Raw genomic sequence first — 18,014 nt, forward strand, 5'->3', positions numbered from 1 at the left:
CGCCCACCCCGCAGGGTCCGCGCCGCCTGCCGCGCTTCGCTGAGCCCACCAAGTCCGCCAGCTCCCACAGGGTCGTGAGGCCGCCCCGGAGGCGGAAGGTGGGCGGCGGTCAGGCGATCGCCGGGGCAGCCATGCGCAGAGAGGCGACGACGGCGAGAGCTGGAGCCGCCCGGATGGAGGGCGCGCGGGCGGCCTCTGCTGGCCGAGGAGAGTAGCGGCACCAGCCTTGGGTCCTCGCCAAGCTATCCGCTTAGCGGTGCGCCGTCGAGGGCCCAGGCAGTCAAACGGGCTGACGAGAAAAGCTCAGGCCTTGGATTCAGACCAACACACGATAGCGCCATTTATCTGGCGGTGATATGTGCCAGTCTCACATTCTCTCATTGAATCGTATCTAACCCTTTTACAGACTAGGAACCTGAAGGTCAGAAAACAACCTGGCCAAGGATCCCGATGCTAGAAGACAGCATCCCAGTACTTCAATCTTACTCACTGAATTTAAGCTATCATGAACTTTACCTAATTCTAACCAAGCCTCGCATTGAAAGACCAATCTTAAACTAAACCCCCAAATCCTCATAAATATCCCGTTTTTCACCTCACTTCCTATTAAGAGTGCAAAGTAGTGTTTACTGCAGCAAACAATACACTTGAGTTTATGAAGTTTTTAATTTTTTAAAAAAATTTTTAAATGTTTTATTTCTGAGAGACAGACAGCATGAGCAGGGGAGGGTCAGAAAGAGAAGGAGACACAGAATCCCAAGACAGGCTCCAGGCTCTCAGCTAGCTGTCAGCACAGAGTCCGTCCCAGGGCTCGAACCCACTAACCGTGAGATCATGACCTGATGCTTAACCAACTGGGCCACCCAGGCGCCCCAAGTTTCAATTTTTAAAGTTTATTTGAGAGCATGCCTGGGAGCGCTCTGACGAGGAGGGGCGGAGAGAGACACAGAGACAGAGAATCCCAACCAGGGTCCAAGCTTTCAGTGCAGAGCCAGACACCAGACTCCATTTCCCAATATGTGAGATCATGACCTGAGCAGAAATCAAGAGTCAGATGCTTAACCAACTGATCCACCCAGTCAAAACCCTAAATAGGTTTTTCAAAATGATATTTCCAAGGAGTCAGCATTTCACAGAAGAAATAGGCAGCTTTGATTTCCTTTCTTGGGGGTGGGGGCAGAGACAAGAAAAATGAAGAGATGTGAAAGAATAAAGGCCAAGGGAGAAAAGGAGAAGGAAAAGGGTAATGGAAGGAAAAAAATACATTTCACTCATGGAGCTTAACTTTAGGTGTGGTCTCTGAGGGCTCTTGCTATCCTCTGTGGAAAACAGTTCACTTTTACAAGGCATTTCTAAATATCACAAGGAAGTGGGATATGGCAGAAAAGCAACCACCTACATGAATTTCAAAGGAGTAGAATTCTGATCCTGGCTCTCCCAAACTGTTGGCAGCATGAGTTACAGGATTCAACAAATGGTCATAGCATCTGCCAACCTGAGTGTAAGGTTCAAACAAGACAATGAGAGTGAAAATCCATTAAGAGTTACACCCTTGGAAGTCTGGAAAAGTGTTAAGTCATAAAAAGGCAGGCAGTGTTTGGTTTTCCATAGGACAGAAGATGGAGTTTAAAACTATAAGGCCAGTGAATTTCATCAGCCCTAGCTGAAATTGAGACTAGTTAGAAAAGGAAAAGAGAAGATTCACAGTCTCTCTCTCTCTCTGCAGGAATGCCAGGCAGGAGGATGCTACAGACATAGCAAATGCATATTTCAACAGGGCATTTGACAATTCACATCAGACAAGAAAGTGAAATGTAGGCTGGATGGTAGCATTGCAGCAGGTTGAAGACCAGGCGGAGGGAGCTGATGAATAAGGATAACCACAGGCTGCTAGGAGCCTGCCCAGCCTCTCACCCTGGCCCAATCACCGCAAGTTACCGTCAGTGACTTGGATGAGAATGCAGTGGCACACTCAAAGCTGTGGATGATTAGATACAGGAAGAGATGCCTAATATACTAGATGACAAAATGGGTAGACATACTCTGGCAGTTAAGCCACATTTATTTCTGGACACATTTTTTTAAATGTTTATTTTTGAGAGAGAGAGCATGAACAGGGGAGGGGCAGAGAGAGAGGAAGACACAGAATCTGAAGCAGGCTCCAGGCTCTGAGCTGTCAGCACAGAACCCAAAACGGGGCTTGAACTCCCTAGCTGAGATCATGATCTGAGCCAACGTCAGATGCTCAACTGACTGAGCCACCCAGGCACCCCCCTGGACACATTTAATCAAGACAGTGTCCAGTGGTCGGTGACTAAGCTCATAAGGAGACACAACACTATTCTGTTGAAGTATGAAGTAACTCGGCTTATCAGCATGAAGGATAGAGAATATAGAAGGAAAAGGAGAAAGTGATAGATACCTATCTTTTCCTTTCTCAAGGATTAGCATGTAGAAAGAAATTCAACTTTTGTGGTTCTTACAATAGGTGCTTGAAGGAGGCACATTTCATTTTAATGTAAGTTAGAAGTGACCATCAATTATCACCCTGTGAAATTCCATGTTTCTGAGGATTTATGCAAAATTACAGCCAGCCACCAATGTCGAGATTGTTGTACAGTATTTCATGCTTCTGGCAGGGAACTATAACTGAGGTCAATTCCAAGTCCAAAGGTCTGTCATTATTAAAATCATTGTTTATTCCCTGTTGATTTGGTCATATCTAAATTCCTAAAGCCATACAATTCTCTTATATATCATCATTCTTTGGCTTTCCTTTTGATGTGTCTTCATCTATTTTATTGCCAAATATTTCCATGTGAGAAGGAAAAAAAGCAGCTCATGTTAACAAAAAGTTAGTAAAGGGTTAGGATAAAATTTCAAGGTTTCAGAAAGCAATAGAGTATTGGTTAACTTTTTTTTAATTTTTTAAATTTATTTCTAGGAGAGAGAGAGAGAGACAGCGTGAGCAGGGGAGGGTCAGAGAGAGAGGGAGTCACAGACTCTGAAACAGGTCCAGGCTCTGAGCTGGCAGCCAGCACAGAGCCCGACGCGGGGCTCGAACCCACGAACCGCGAGATCATGACCTAAGCGAAAGTCGGACGCTTAACCGACTAAGCCACCCAGGCGCCCCGGTTAATTTTTTTTTAACAAATAGTTTATTGTCAAATTAGTTTCCACATAACACCCAGTGCTCATCCCCACGAGTGCCCTCCTCCATGTGGTTAATTTTTTAAATATTTATTTATTTTGAGAGATAGCAAGCACGAGTGGAGGAGGAGCAGAGACAGGGAGAGAGAAAATTCCAAGCAGGCCCTGCACTGTCAGCACAGAGCCCAACTAGGTTTGATCTCACGAACCGAGAGATCATGACCTGAGCCAAAATCAAGAATCTGACACTTAACTGACTGAGCCACCCAGATGCTCCAGTATTGGTTATTTTAAATATAGTCTCAGTAACTGACACAAACCAGTGTCTAACCTATAGTATGTCATATTCTTGGGGATGCCTGAGTTAAGCAGTGTTTGATTTTTTCTGTTACATACATAATTTCTGATCAATAAAAGAACTACTACCTGAGACCCACTTAAAGTAGAAAAACATGTTTAAGTCCTTTCTGAACTGTAAGAAACAACTTCTGATTATCTAAGGCAATAAGGCTGACAAAACAGACCCAATGTTTTTCCTCTGACCTAAATTAACTTGCCTAAGTCTTGAGAAGTACAAAGCACACCAGCCTATTTGAATGGAATAGATTCATTCACACTTGAAATGCTACAAGGAATTTTCCTAATTTTAAATTATTCTTTTATTTAAAGGAAAGTTTGGATTTAAATAAAATTTTCTGCCCATTTGCTCTCTGCAAATTTCATAATGGATCAGAAAATTAGGTATTTAATAAAAATTCTGGGGCACCTGGGTGGCTCAGTCACTGGAGTGTCCAACTTCAGCTCAGGTCATGATTCGTGAGTTTGAGCCCCACATCGGGCTCGCTGCTGTCAGCGTAGAGCCACTTCAGATCCTCTGTCCCTCTTTCTCTGCCCCTCCCCTGCTTGCGCTCTCTCAAAAATGAATATAACATTAAAAAAAGAAATTTAATAAAAATTTGTAACTTATCCAAGTAGATATAGTCATGATGTGAAAAGGTCAAAGAATACAAACTTTTCTGGAAATACCTTTTGGGACTGAAGAAATCTACTACAATGACATGAAGCAGTGAACCAATGGGTATATAAGCACAGGTGAGCTTTAAGGCCCTGATACTTGATCCCTTTGCCACAGCAACAGCATACTAAGTTTAATAAAGGCTGCAACAGCATCCTTTGGGGATCATGATAGGAATATAAAAAGAGTAAGAAAAATAGACAATTGAGATCAATACCTTGGTTTTCCACTAGAAGAAAACTAACTAAAACAATAAAAATTTCTTCTAAGCTTTTAAAATGCAAAGGCTAATATACATACACAAAAAAAGTGAACCTGACCATAGAATTTGAGGGTATTCAAAGGAACTGCACAATTAGCCTCCAGGAGAGGAAACATTTTAGTTTAGCTAACAAAATGTCAAACATTGATTTAATATGGGGGAACTTCACTTGAACAGCTTGGGAAACTATTCTAAGTTCTGAGGAGGAACTTTCACTGGGTAAGAATATACTAAAATCCAAATGTCTCACATGGTATCCATTACAATATAATGTCAAATAATGCTTAAATTAGGCTGATAATTTTTTCTCTGACCTGGGTTCTTTGAGCTTAAGGAAAAATAAAAGCATATTCCTAAACAAATGTTTGACCTTATAAAGGAATTTTGGCTTGCTAATCTACTAATTAAAAATGTATTTGTTTTATAAATTACTTTGATAATAATTCAGAGAGATACAGAATCACAAAGAGTATTTAATTAAAACAGAATCCTCATTTTCACATTCTTGGTTTCATGAGAGTTTAGAAGAATATTTTAAGTTGTGTTTCAAGGCATTGTATTCTAATAGTTCAAACTAAAAACTGACAAGTATTCTGATCAAGTTGCTGGACACTTGGAGCCTTTGGTAAGCTTGTGGTATTTGTGAGCAAGATCCACAGCCTTCCGTCCTCGCTGAAAGGGGAAAGACCATAAAATTAAATTCCAGTGATTTCCCATTTTCTTAACTCCATTGAAAAGGTAATTTACTTCTTCTTCAGTAAAATTTTTACGAATTCTTCTTTTTCCTGTAATTAATGAGAATTGTAGAATATATGAGTACTTGCTCAAAAAAGGGATCTTCTTGAGACCCAAATAAGTGCTTAACTTACTCTATGGATGAACTATATAGTGAGAAGGCTTCATGCTTGCATTACTCAACATATGGAAATCCATTTCAATTTTAAAAACTGAGTGCCTACTATTAAGCTAGGCCTTATCACTGTGAATTCTTCTATAAGGGTAACAATCCTACTGTAATACTTGCAACATCTTTCAATCAAGAAGCACAAGAATTTATAAACATTTGATAGTTAATTCTCTCAACATTCCTGTGAGGACAATTAACAAACAGCTTACCTATCTTACAGATACAGTCTTCCCAAAGGGCTCCATAACTTCATAGAATAAAAAAGAATATCGACACTTGTTACTTTAATTATCAGGCTTGATAAATATTTTGAAAGAATAAGGGTCTTTTGAAATTCACTTTAAAAAACACATTCACTACCCATATGGGTGCTTAGCTTGATTAAAACTCAGAAAATAGGCTGCACAAGGGAGAAGGAAGTTTTTAACTATCTGGTTTTTAGGGATACTTTCTATCAAAGAGTGAATACACAGTTGGTATCTGTAAACATAAATATCTTCTGGTGATAATTACTAGGAAATAGTTTTAAGGTTTTTTGTTCATTGCTAATTCATGTTATCATCACAGATGCTGATAAGGAGGAGTTTCCTATACTTCCGCTTAAGGCTGCTATTTCTTTCCTTACTTTTCTTTTCTTCTTATTATTTTTTTAACATTTATTCATTTTAGAGAGAGAAAGCGCGTTCAGGATACTAGGGTCCAGGAATTGTTCACGTAAAGGCAATTCTCACTTTCCTAATACAACTGCCATCTCATGGACTCCTACATCTGTGCCCAATTCCTTAAAGGTTATTGCAGCAGAGTACTGGGCAGCCTAGAAGGAAGAAGCAGCTCCACCCCACAGGACTCCCCTTTGTGGCTTCTTTAGTACCAATCTTTTTTACTTTTAATGCTTATTTATTTTTGAGAGAGAGAGAGAGACCATGAGCAGGGGAGGGGCAGAGAGAGAGGGAAAAAGGGTCCAAAGTGGGCTCTACACTGACAGCAGTCAGCCCATGGAGGGAGGGGGTTGAACTCGTGAACCGTGGTATCATGGCGTAAGACTAAATCAGACGCTCAAACAACACTGCCACGCAAGTACCCCTTTGGTAGTCTTTTTTTTTTATGTTTATTTTTTTTAACTTTTTTTTAAATTTTTTTATTTCTAGGAGACAGAGAGAGAGACAGCGTGAGCAGGGGAGGGTCAGAGAGAGAGGGAGTCACAGACTGAAACAAGCTCCAGGCTCTGAGCTGGCAGTCAGCACAGAGCCCGACGCGGGGCTCGAACCCACGAACCGCGAGATCATGACCTAAGCGAAAGTCGGACGCTTAACCAACTAAGCCACCCAGGCGCCCCATAATGTTTGTTTATTTTTGAGAGAGGGAGAGGGAGACAAAGAGTGAGCAGGAGAGGGGCAGAGAGATAGGGGGAGACACAGAATATGAAGCAGGTTCCAGGCTCTGGGCTGTCAGCACAGAGCCTGATGCAGGCAGGGACTGAACCCACGGACTGTGAGATCATGACCTGAGCCAAAGTTGGATGCTTAACCGACTGAGCCACCTAGGCACCCCTGCATGCACAACTTTTAACACAGAAAAAGACCTAGATTTAAAAAATAAATTTCAGGGGTGCCTGGCTAGCTCAGTCAGTAGACTGTGCAACTCTTGATCTTGGGGTTTTGAGTTCAAGCCCCATGTTGGGTATAGAGATTATAAATAAATAAACTTAAAAAAATACAATCTTAAAAATAAAGTAAATTTGAAATTTCTTTTAAGGCTTTAGCGTGAAAATGGCCAAATAAAAGTATATGGTAAAATGTTTCCATAGGTATATCTAAATATCTTTGCAATAAATAACAGAATAACTCTATAGATGTTGCTAAATTCCAGGTTTGTTTTTTTTTTACTTCCAGGTTATTTTGACAAGTACTCAAAAGTTTATTCTTACTTTGCAGGTATTCCATATGAAGAGAAGAAAATAGTAATGATCATTAAGTCTCTCTAATAAATTTGGAATGGTGATAAACCTGAAATTTTAACCCTGTAGTTAAATAAAAATTCCCATAAATTAACTCATTGTTTAAGAAGTATTTTGATTTTTTAAGTTTATTTATTTATTTTTTATTTTTAATATCCATTTATTTTTGAGAGAGAGAGAGAGACACAGAACACGAGTGAGAGAGGGGCAGAGAGAAAGGGAGGCACAGAATCCAGAATCCAAAGCAGGCTTCAGGCTCTGAGCTGTCAGCACAGAGCCCAAAACAGGACTTGAGATCATGACCTGAGCCAAAGATGGGACACTTAACCGACTTAACCACCCACGCGGCCCTGTTTATTTTGAGAGAAAGAGAGAGAGAAAGAGTGTATAGGGGAAGAAGGGGCAGAGAGAGTGGGAAAGACAGAATCCCAAGCAGGCTCCACACTTCGGCATAGAGCCCAAGATGAGGCTTGATCCCACAAACTGTGAAATCATGACCCAAACTCAAATCAAGAGTCAGACACTCAACCAAATGAGCAACCAGGTACCTCAAGAAGTATTCTGATTTTTAAGCAGGCTTTAAGGTTTATACTATTTGTCTCTTCAATTTTGACTGTTTCAAATGCTGTAGTTATGAACTAAACCCTTTTGCAAAATCTCTCTGAAGCACTTATACATAGGAGACTAATTTTGTTCTTAAAATTGAAATAGAGGAGGATAGAACAGGGCTTCTGGAGAAAGACAGGCTTGCATTTGAATGTAAGCCCTGCCATTTGCCAACTCATTATGCCTTAAAGTGGAAATAAAATACTACCCACCTTATAATGTTATTGTAAGAATCAAAGAAAATATCCATAAAATACCTAACACATAGTAAGTGCTTAATAAATGTTAGTTTCCTCCTGCTTCTTCCCCAGCTGGCAAGCAATGAGTGAGAAAGCAACATGAGGAAGGGGAAGTGGGAAGCCTCTTTTCTTAGAAACTATGACCCTCATCAGAGTCAAGAGTTATCACTTAAGAACCATCAATGACTGCAGCAACCTCTTACTCAACACGTCTCTGGAGGCAAGGGAAACTAAAGCAAAAATGAACTATTGGGATGTCATCAAAATAAAAAGCTTCTGCACAGCAAAGGAAACAATCAGCAAAACTAAAAGGCAATCAACGGAATGGGAGAAGGTATCTGCAAAGACATATCAGATAAAGAATCCGTAACCAAAATCTATAAAGAACTTATCAAACTCAACACCCAAAAAACAAATAATCCAGTGAAGAAATGGGCTAAAGACATGAACAGACACTTCTCCAAAGACATCAAGATGGCCAACCAACACACAAAAGGATGCTCAACGTCACTCATCATCAGGGAAATATAAATCAAAACCATAGTGAAATATCACCTCACACCTGTCACACCTGTCAGAATGGCTAACATTAACAACTCAGGCAAAAACAGATGTTGGCAAGGATGCAGAGAAAGAGGATATCTTTTGCACTGCTAGTGGGAATGCAAACTGGTACAGCCACTCTGGAAAACAGTATAGAGGTTCCTCAAAAAGTTAAAAGTAGAACTACCTTACGACCCAGCAATTACACTACTAGCTATTTATCCAAGGGATACAGATGTGCTGTTGCGAAGGGACACATGCACCCCAACGTTTATAGCAGCACTATCGACAATACCCAAAGTATGGAAAGAGCCCAAATGTCCATCCATGGATGAATGGATAAAGAAGATGTGGTATATACATACAATGGAGTATTACTCAGCAATCAAAAAGAATGAAATCTTGCCATTTGCTACTACGTGGATGGAACTAGAGGGTATTATGCTAAGTGAAATTAGTCAGTCAGAGAAAGACAAATATATGACTTCACTCATATGAGGACTTTAAGATACAAAACAGATGAACATAAGGGAAGGGAAGCAAAAATAATATAAAAGCAAGGAGGGAGACAAACCATAAGAGACTCTTAAATATGGTGAACACAGGGTTACTGGAGGGGTTGTGGGAGAGGGGATGGGCTAAGGGACATTAAGGAATCAACTCTTGAAATCATTGTTGCACTATATGCTAACTAACTCGGATGTAATTTAAAAAATTAATAAAAAAGGGAAAAAAAGAGCTTAGATATAAACCTATGCATATGTAGTTAATTACTATTTGACTAGAGAGTCAAGTGTATTCAAAGTAGAATAGACCATCTCTGCAATAAATGGTGCTGGAAAAGTTGGATATTCACATGTAAAATAATGAAACTATACTCTCATCTTCCACCACTCATAAACGTTAGCTCAAAATAAAGACTTAAATGTAAGAAGTGAAACTGTAAAACTCTTAGAATGTAGGCGAAAATTCTTGACATGGATCTTGGCAACGATTTTTGGATAGGTTACTAAAAGCACAAGAAACAACAACAACAGAAAATTAGAGAGTTACTGGAGGGGTTGTGGGAGGAGGGGATGGGCTAAATGGGTAAGGGGCATTAAGGAATCTACTCCTGAAATCACTGTTGCACTATATGTTAACTAACTTGGATGTAAATTTTAAAAATAAATTAAATTTTTTTAAAAAATATTTTTATTTATTTCTAGGAGAGAGAGAGAGACAGCGTGAGCAGGGGAAGGTCAGAGAGAGAGGGAGAGACAGACGCTGAAACAGGCTCCAGGCTCTCAGCTGGCAGTCAGCACAGAGCCCGACGCGGGGCTCGAACCCACAAACGGCGAGATCATGACCTAAGCAAAAGTCGGACGCTTAACCGACTAAGCCACCCAGGCGCCCCTAAAAAATAAATTAAATTTTAAAAAAGAACCATCAATGAGACTGAGAACCGTCATTCAGCTGTCCTCTTTTTCTCAGAACTATATGAAATTTAGGTTTGTTTAATAATTAAATATATTCACTTATTTCTCCAGAGGTAGTAGATTCACTACTGAGTTGTCGTCTCCTACGTGGGGTCAGCAGAAATTCTGAAAAATACAGAAAACATTTAGTGTATTTAGAGCATCAATTTGCACATCAATTCCATTAGTATATTTCCTTCCCCCCCACCCCAACTTCTAATGGGAATCCTTAGATGGATTAGGAAGAATTTTGAAACCACCAGAGGCTAAATCTTTTCCCCGGGTCCATCTTGAAACACTGGTTGCCCAAAGACATTTTCTTTTCAACATGATTTTACCCTCTAGCTTTCTAATATACTTAATGTTCTAGATCACAGTTCAAAAGGTATAGTCATAATAACAATTTCAAATCTGCTGAATTAATTACTTTTGTTACAGATAAGTGATTTCCTTAGTTCACTTTTATATCTGTCTTCAGCTTCCACAATGACTTTGTGACGATCACATTGGTATGGGCAAGAGTGCAAGAGCTTGCTAAAATTTCGGCTATTCAGGGATTTTCCTACTGCTATGCAACCTAAAAGAAAACAAATTAAAGTGATGTATAGATATTACAAAATATCTCGTAGCAAATCTATGAAAGCAAATATCTTTATGAGAGTAACTGAAGTAAAATCAGGAACTTAATTATAAATATGTCAAGAAGGTTATGTGAGAGATTAAAGACAATACAATACAGTGAAAAAAGTGTTGCAATAGAGCTGTGAACAGTTAGGATGATATAGAAAAGGAGAAACTAGGGGGGAGGGGGGATGGGCATGGAGGAGGACACTTGTGGGGATGAGCACTGAGTGTTATGTGGAAACTAATTTGACAATAAACTATTTGTAAAAAAAAAAAAAAAAAAAAAGAAAAGGAGAAACTAGTTTGGTCAGGTTCTCAGCAGGAGTCACCGTTAGAAAAGATATCGAAAAGAAGTAACTCTTATGCTCTGTCATCTCTTTCTGTCTCAATGTTTTATTATGGAAAATTTCAAACACACAAGAGCAAAGGGAAAAGTGTAATGAACCTCCACATATCCATCATTCACCTCCAATAATTATTAAGTCTTGGTCAGTCATATTTTCTCTACAGCTCACTTACTCTGTTCTGCCCTCCATGTATACACTGGATTAGGGAGCCTGGAATTTGCATTAAAGTATCATTTCATCTGTAAATACTTCATATATATCCCTAACAGAGAAGGACTCTCACAAAACCATTATCAAACCTTAAAAAATTATGTCTAATACAAATATCCAGTGAGTGTTTAAATTTCCCTACCATTTCAAAACTTTCTTTTAACAATTGGTTTGTTTAAATCATGATCCAAAGAAGGTCCGTCATTACCTTCAGTTGAAATGCCTCGAGTTTCTTTTACTCTATCAATCCTCCTCTCTTCCTCCTTGTCATTTACTTGATATAGACACTAGATCATTTATACTACAGAGTTACCCAAAGGCTAGGTTTCACTGATTACATGATAGGTGCAAACTTCAAAATGTTCCTGTGTGTCCAATAAACTAGTAATTAGATCTGGATGATTGATCAGATTCAGATTCAACTGTTTTTAGTAGAATTCCCCACAGGTAGTATTGAGGACTTCTCACTGCATCATGTTAAGAAGCACATAAAGTCTGACTATCTCTTTTTAATGTTAAGATTGATTACTAGGTTCAGGTGATGTTAGCCACATCCATCCATTATAAAGTTCCCCATCTGCCTGTCACCTAATGGTATTAGTGGCTCACTCCTAAAGGACTAGAAGCTAGCCGGGCAGAAAGCTGGCTAGGATGAGCACATTTCAAGTACATTAAATATGTGCAAAAGAACAAAACAGTGAAAAAGCATAGTGTGTTCAGAGACTTATAGGTACTTTGGTGTGGCTGGAGTATAAAAAGTAGGAGGAAAGTTGAGGCTAGTGAGGGCTGCAGGGGGCCAGCTGAGAATGGTCTTGAAAGCCATGCTAAGTATTTCTATCTCCAAGTCAATGGGGAAGGAACTAGAGGATAGTTATAAGTAGGGAATTGACATGATTTCATTTGTCTCATAAAAAGCTTAGCTGAAGATAAGTTCAGTTGAGGGGTTACTTCAACAGTCCAGAATATAAATGAGGGGATTCTGAAACAGGACGTTTACAGGGAGAATGTAGAGATTTTTGAGGTAAAACTTGGTGAATAATGAGCTACTGGGGTAAGGGAAAAGTTTAGGGTAATTCTTAAGTAATTTGATAGTTGATTGAATGACAAAGTTTGGAATAAGCAGAGCAACTTTTTGGAAGACTTAAAGAGAACAAATATACAGTAAAATTTAACAAGTGGAAGCAGAATAAAAGTCAACAAAAATTTAAAAGTCAGGCAGAGAGTCTGAGTCAGTGAGTTACAGAGAAGCACTGAGGGGTCTTTAGCTTGGCAATATGATAAAAAGTACATATTAGAAAGAGAAGTTAACAGCAATATGTTCATTACAGTTGGGGGTTGGTGAAACTTAAAACTGAAAAACAAAAAAATGTAATTGAAAGTTGCTAGAAAGCTGCTGGTGTAATTGAAGCATGAAGCAAAAAGGGCCTATGTGGGAAAGAAAAAAAGAACAAATTTTGACAGACTGGAAACGGGATGTAAAGAGAAAAAATGGTTATAAATGATTTAAGTTTTGAATCTGGGAGGCCAAAAGAATAGTGACAACACTAATAGAAATGGAGGGGCTGCAGGGAAGGCAATTTAAGAGGGAGAAAGACGTTGTTTTAAATACATTCGGCTTGAGGTAAAAACAAGATATTGAAGTATGTCCTAGGTATAGCTAGAAAAGGAAGATGAGGCTATATATAATCCAAGGTAGAAGCCAAGCATAGAAATAAAGATTTGAAAATCATCAGTTGAATGACAGGTGATGCCACAAAAGTAGATGCTGCAACAGCACTAAGTGCTATAGATTATGCCTTGGGGGGAAATACCTGTAGAAATTTGGCAGGAAGAGAAAGAGAAAGTAATAAAGGTGATAAAATGAAGTGGTTTTCAGACTCCTTGAGGTGAGGACTAGTTCTATTAATCTTTGATCCCTATGTCTGCCAAAGAATAAACACTCTTTAAGTGTCTGTGAAGTGAATGAATCATCACCGAAGAAAGGAACTAGTAAAGAACCATCTCAAACAAACTAAAGTATGAAAAGGAGTTAACAGTAATAGAGTATTCCCTCTGCCTTCTGGAGTAATTTCTGACCAGAGGTTCCCAAACTTTCTCACTTTATGGCATCCTTGAGGTCCTGGTGCTTTTTTATGGCACCCCTAGGCCAAAAGAAACACCAATCTTCTATTAAGTCCCAACAACTTAATAAGCATTTATGTTCTAATAACTTAGCAGCCATTTGAGAAATAACACTTAAATAGAAAAAAAATATTTAGATTTCATTCTTATTAATCACAATTACTTTTTTTTTTTAAAGATTTTATTGTTAAGTAATCTCTGAAACATGGGGCTCAAACTCACAACCCTGAGATCAAGAGTGACATTCCTCTACTGACTGAGCCAGGTAGGCACCCCTAACCATAGTTACTCCTAATGGGATATATTCACCTACTAAGTATACAACAACTTCTCAAATCTTGGAATCTGACTGAGACTGCCACCCTCATTTCCTGTTCCACATCATTTTCATGCAGTGCTTGCTTTTTATCACAACAACCACTGGAAACCCAGCGCCACAATGACTTCACATCATCAAAAGGAATGCAGTGCAATCTAATGGTGAAATTGTAAATGACTTTGAGCTAGTAACTCCTGTGGTATCCAAAAGATATTGATTATGTTGTGTTTCACATATAAAATTTTATTTTTTTATTTTTATTTTTTGAGAGAGACAGAGAGAGCATGTTTGTGCATACAAGTGGAGCAAGCATCTGGTAATAAATGAAAGAGCGAGCAGATGAACACTTGAAGGGACAGCAAGTCACCTCTAGTTTTTAGATTTTTCTTTTTAAGTTTTAGTAATCTCTACACCCAACGTGGAGCTCAAACCCACAATCCCAAGATCAAGAGTCACATGCTCCTCCAACTGAGCCAGCCAGGCACCCCTAGATTTTTCTCTTTAAAACAAGGAGAAACAAAGTTTAAGGTGGGACAAAAGGAGTTAATGGATAGAAAGGTAATGAAGATAAAGATTTTACAAGTATTAAAATGAGGAGGAAAAAAGAGATGGCATTCAGATAATAGTTAGATATAGTTTTAGAGTAATAGAGACAAACTCTACATCCAAGACTAAAGAATAGTGGTATTTTGAGCCTAATAAGGAATAGCCTCAATTTTGTCCATAGAACAGAGTGAGACACTAAAACAAAGAGGAAATATCAGGTTATGGAGGAGGAGAAGGAATGGGTTAAGCACTGTGAAACACTACAGGAGTCGTGCAGAAAAAATAACTAATGGGGCACAGAAAACCAATAATATTTATATATTAACTACAGACATAAAAATAGGTATTTTTAATACTTAATGCCTAATGTGTACAGCATTATCCAGAATATATACCCATTGATGCCCTCGGAAAATATAAAAAATGTTTACCTTACTCAGAAAAGTTAAACATGTAGATGGTATTAATTGTGACAGAATAATAAAGTAATAAAAAAAAATGTTAGCTGTGGTGATTCATGTAAGAAATACTGGAAGTACAGGCTAATACAGATAGGAGGTATTAATCTGAATGTTTTATGATACTCCAGACTGTTATTTCTCTAAAGGAAATGAAGGGTTTTTTTTTTAATTTTTATTTATTTTTGAGAGAAAAAGTGAGAGAGTGTTGTGCATGTGTGCGAGTAATAGAAAGGAGACAGGATCTGAAGCAGGCTCCACACTGACAGCAGAGAGTCTGATATGGGGCTCAAATTCATGAACCACGAGATCATGACCTGAGCCAAAGACAGATGCTTAACTAACTAAGCCCCCCAGGTGCTCCTAAAGGAAATGAAGTTTAAATCACACAGGCAGAATTATTACAAAGTCTAGTTAACTAATATCATACGAAGTTTTAATCACAAAACAACTGTATAAGAAATATTTACCTGAGCATCTATACTTCAACATTTTAGAATGACTGTCAGTTGCTAGAAAACTGATGACTTCTTTATTTATTATATCTGAACATAATGTAAATGGATCTGGAAAAAAATTGCAACATTTAAGATTCTTTTGATTAATGAAAAGGACCTGACATTTACATGATATATTACTTCTCAAGATTTTCATAAACTTTAGCACAGTACTACATAAACAGTCATCTTACTGGATAAACAGAAAGGTTCTAGATATCAATAACAGGTAATTGAAGTATTTACACCAGAGAGTCAAAAGTGTGGTTTTTATGTTAGAGGGCAAATATACCAGTATACATTTTCAGCTGTCTTAGTTACCTAAATATGTTTTCTTGAAAAATCAAAGAAATATTTTTAATCATACCTGTTACTGGTAACTCCTGCTTTCTATTTTTGACAACAGGAATTGGAGGTTTAAAAACATGGTCACTAAAAGAAAACAGACACCAGATAATTAGAAGAAAATATACTGTTCGATGCATGCACAAATGTTTCTGTAAGCAGCAGTGTGATTCTGGGTGTCTGGCAGGCAGAAGGAGATGGAACCAGGATCTACCAGACTATCAAATTCTGCCAAAGTAGCGTTTGTAATAGTTATGCCTCATTTCTAAAAGTGGAGTTAAACAAGATTCCAAAAGGCAGTAATACTAATGCCAGCAGAAACACGGGGAAAAAGTTATAAAAGCAAAAAGCATTGGGCGCCTATCTGGTTCAGTTGGAAGAACATGTAACTCTTGATCTCAGGGTCATGGGCTTAAGCCCTGTCTGTGTTGGGTGTAGAGATTACTTAAATAAACGAGCAAACAAACTTTAAAAAAAAAAAAAAAAAAAGAGAGGAAAACAGAAAGGAATGAAGGGGGAAAAAAAAGAGAACAAAATCAATGGGATGGAGAGCAAGACAGCTGGCCCAAGGGCATACCTCAATGCTTTCCAATTCCACATCCCTGAGAATCAGGTTAAAATTAACATCAAGAATGGTTTTGCAAAGGAAAAAAAAAGGAGTGGTGATGATGTAATCCTTCTCCCTAATATTCTGTTTACCTTGCAACCTTCCCAGAACATAGCAGCAACACTCTTCTGTTTCCCTACTAGCACAGTAACCACCAGAGGAGAGAACACAAGTAAATGTTTAAGAAAAAGTACAATCTCAGGTCCAGCCCCACAGGCTACCTGAGGGAGAAAGGTCATGAACTGGAGGCGAAGTGCAAGGAACAAATGAAAAGGCAATTCTGAGCCAGATTTTCATCATACACTACTCCTTTTTTATCAAATTAAACTTATAAACTGGTGTTTGCTACATTGCTAATGGATTATTAATGCATGCATTGTCACTGGAGTACAGGGTTTCAGGTTAAGTTCTCTGAATATCCCTTCTAAAATGCAAATCTTATGTCACTCAGTTTAAAACTGTCAATGGCTCCTTAGGCTCTATGAATGAAAACAAAGATTCTGAGTGTGACATGCAAGGTCCTAGATGAACTGGCCCATATCTCCTCATCCAAACTCCATTCCCAACATTTCCAATTAGGCTCCTCCCAAGACCATTTTTTATCATTTCTACAGTCCAGGGCTTAACAACATAGTACTGCACAAAAAAATACTTGATAGATAGATAGATAGATAAATAAATGTATGTTAGAAACATTAAACTATACCTTGACTGAGAAACAGAATTCTTTTTTTCAAAAGTTATTCCTTCATGTAAGTTTTTACTATCGCTTGAATTGGCTTTACATAAAGTCTTATTTTGTCCACTCTCCCTATAACAAGCATTAACTGGATTTGCACTCTTTAACAGGGTCTTCATTTGGTGATCATTTGTACATGCTGTAGATAGGATTCCATGGGACTTATAACTCTGAAGCTTTCTAGACTGGCTTTTATCCTTATCTTCTGCTTTAGGGCCTCCACCAATACTATCTGCATGGAGGTGTTTCAGTGTATTTTGAATATTTATCTTCATAGATGAAACATTATCCTTATATTTTTCTCTTTGTATTTTTTCCTATAATGTAAAAATGACAAGTGAATAGTTTCAAGATAATACATTTGCTTTATAATCCAATTTATACTCTCTTTAAATAATGTAGGAAAAGTTCATGATTGTCGATAGAATATACATAATAAAAGGGACATTTACATTAACAAGAAAAGGGAATTTATTTAATAAACGATCTGGGGGGGGCACCTGGGTGGCTCAGTTGGTTAAGTGTCCAACTTCCGCTCAGGTCATGATCTCACAGTTCATGAGTTCGAGCTCCACATCAGACTCTGTGCTAACAGTGTGGAGCCTGCTTGGGATTCTCTTTCTCCGTTTCTCTGTCCTTACCCTGTTCATGCTCTCTCTCTCTCTCTCAAAATAAATAAATGAACTTTAAAAATAAGTCAAAATGAGCTACATATTGATATATAAAAAAATGAAACTATATATATATATTTTTTTAATGTTTATTTTTGAACTAGGGAGAGCACGAGTGGAAAAGGGACAGAGAGAGAGAGAGAGACAGAAGATCCAAAATGAGCTCTGCACTGACAGCAGAAAGCACGATGTGGGACTCAAACTCATGACCCTGAGCTGAAGTCAGACGTTTAACTAACTGATCCACCCAGGTGCTCCAGTAATTGTATACATTCTAAAAGAAAACATAATATTTTAAAATTACAAAGGGGAGGAAGGCATTTCTAAATATCACAGAGAATCAATAAATCATAAAAGAAACTAATATAGTTGACCACATGAAATTTTTTTTCAA

At 38.3% G+C, this 18,014-nt stretch overlaps 2 protein-coding genes across 7 annotated transcripts in view; both read right to left on the reverse strand.

Annotated features, from left to right (window-relative positions):
• The window catches only part of DYNC1LI2 (dynein cytoplasmic 1 light intermediate chain 2), a 29,002-nt gene extending 27,547 nt beyond the window's left edge, over nucleotides 1-1,455 (reverse strand). The window contains exons 1-2 of the mRNA XM_077755463.1: nucleotides 1,400-1,455; nucleotides 8-289 (exon numbers count right to left, since the gene is read on the reverse strand). Coding sequence (XP_077611589.1) covers nucleotides 8-289; nucleotides 1,400-1,455 — 338 coding nt within the window. The remainder of the gene's footprint in view (nucleotides 1-7; nucleotides 290-1,399) is intronic.
• A 3,439-nt stretch (nucleotides 1,456-4,894) lies between these two features.
• Nucleotides 4,895-18,014, reverse strand: part of TERB1 (telomere repeat binding bouquet formation protein 1) — a 52,703-nt gene continuing 39,583 nt past the window's right edge. For 4 of the 6 annotated variants that reach the window (XM_077755478.1, XM_077755479.1, XM_077755475.1 and 1 more), the window contains 6 exons: nucleotides 16,917-17,266; nucleotides 15,626-15,690; nucleotides 15,232-15,327; nucleotides 10,564-10,713; nucleotides 10,197-10,262; nucleotides 4,895-5,212 (listed from right to left, as the gene is read on the reverse strand). In XM_077755478.1, coding sequence (XP_077611604.1) covers nucleotides 5,025-5,212; nucleotides 10,197-10,262; nucleotides 10,564-10,713; nucleotides 15,232-15,327; nucleotides 15,626-15,690; nucleotides 16,917-17,266 — 915 coding nt within the window. In that variant the 3' untranslated portion in view covers nucleotides 4,895-5,024. Of the gene's footprint in view, nucleotides 5,213-5,543; nucleotides 5,582-10,196; nucleotides 10,263-10,563; nucleotides 10,714-15,231; nucleotides 15,328-15,625; nucleotides 15,691-16,916; nucleotides 17,267-18,014 lie in introns of all 6 variants that reach the window. The other 2 variants (XM_077755480.1, XM_077755481.1) reach the window with 2 other exon arrangements.

The sequence above is a fragment of the Crocuta crocuta genome, unplaced genomic scaffold (assembly GCF_008692635.1).
Source record: "Crocuta crocuta isolate KB4526 unplaced genomic scaffold, BGI_CrCroc_1.0 scaffold152, whole genome shotgun sequence".
Taxonomy (NCBI): Eukaryota; Metazoa; Chordata; class Mammalia; order Carnivora; family Hyaenidae; genus Crocuta; species Crocuta crocuta.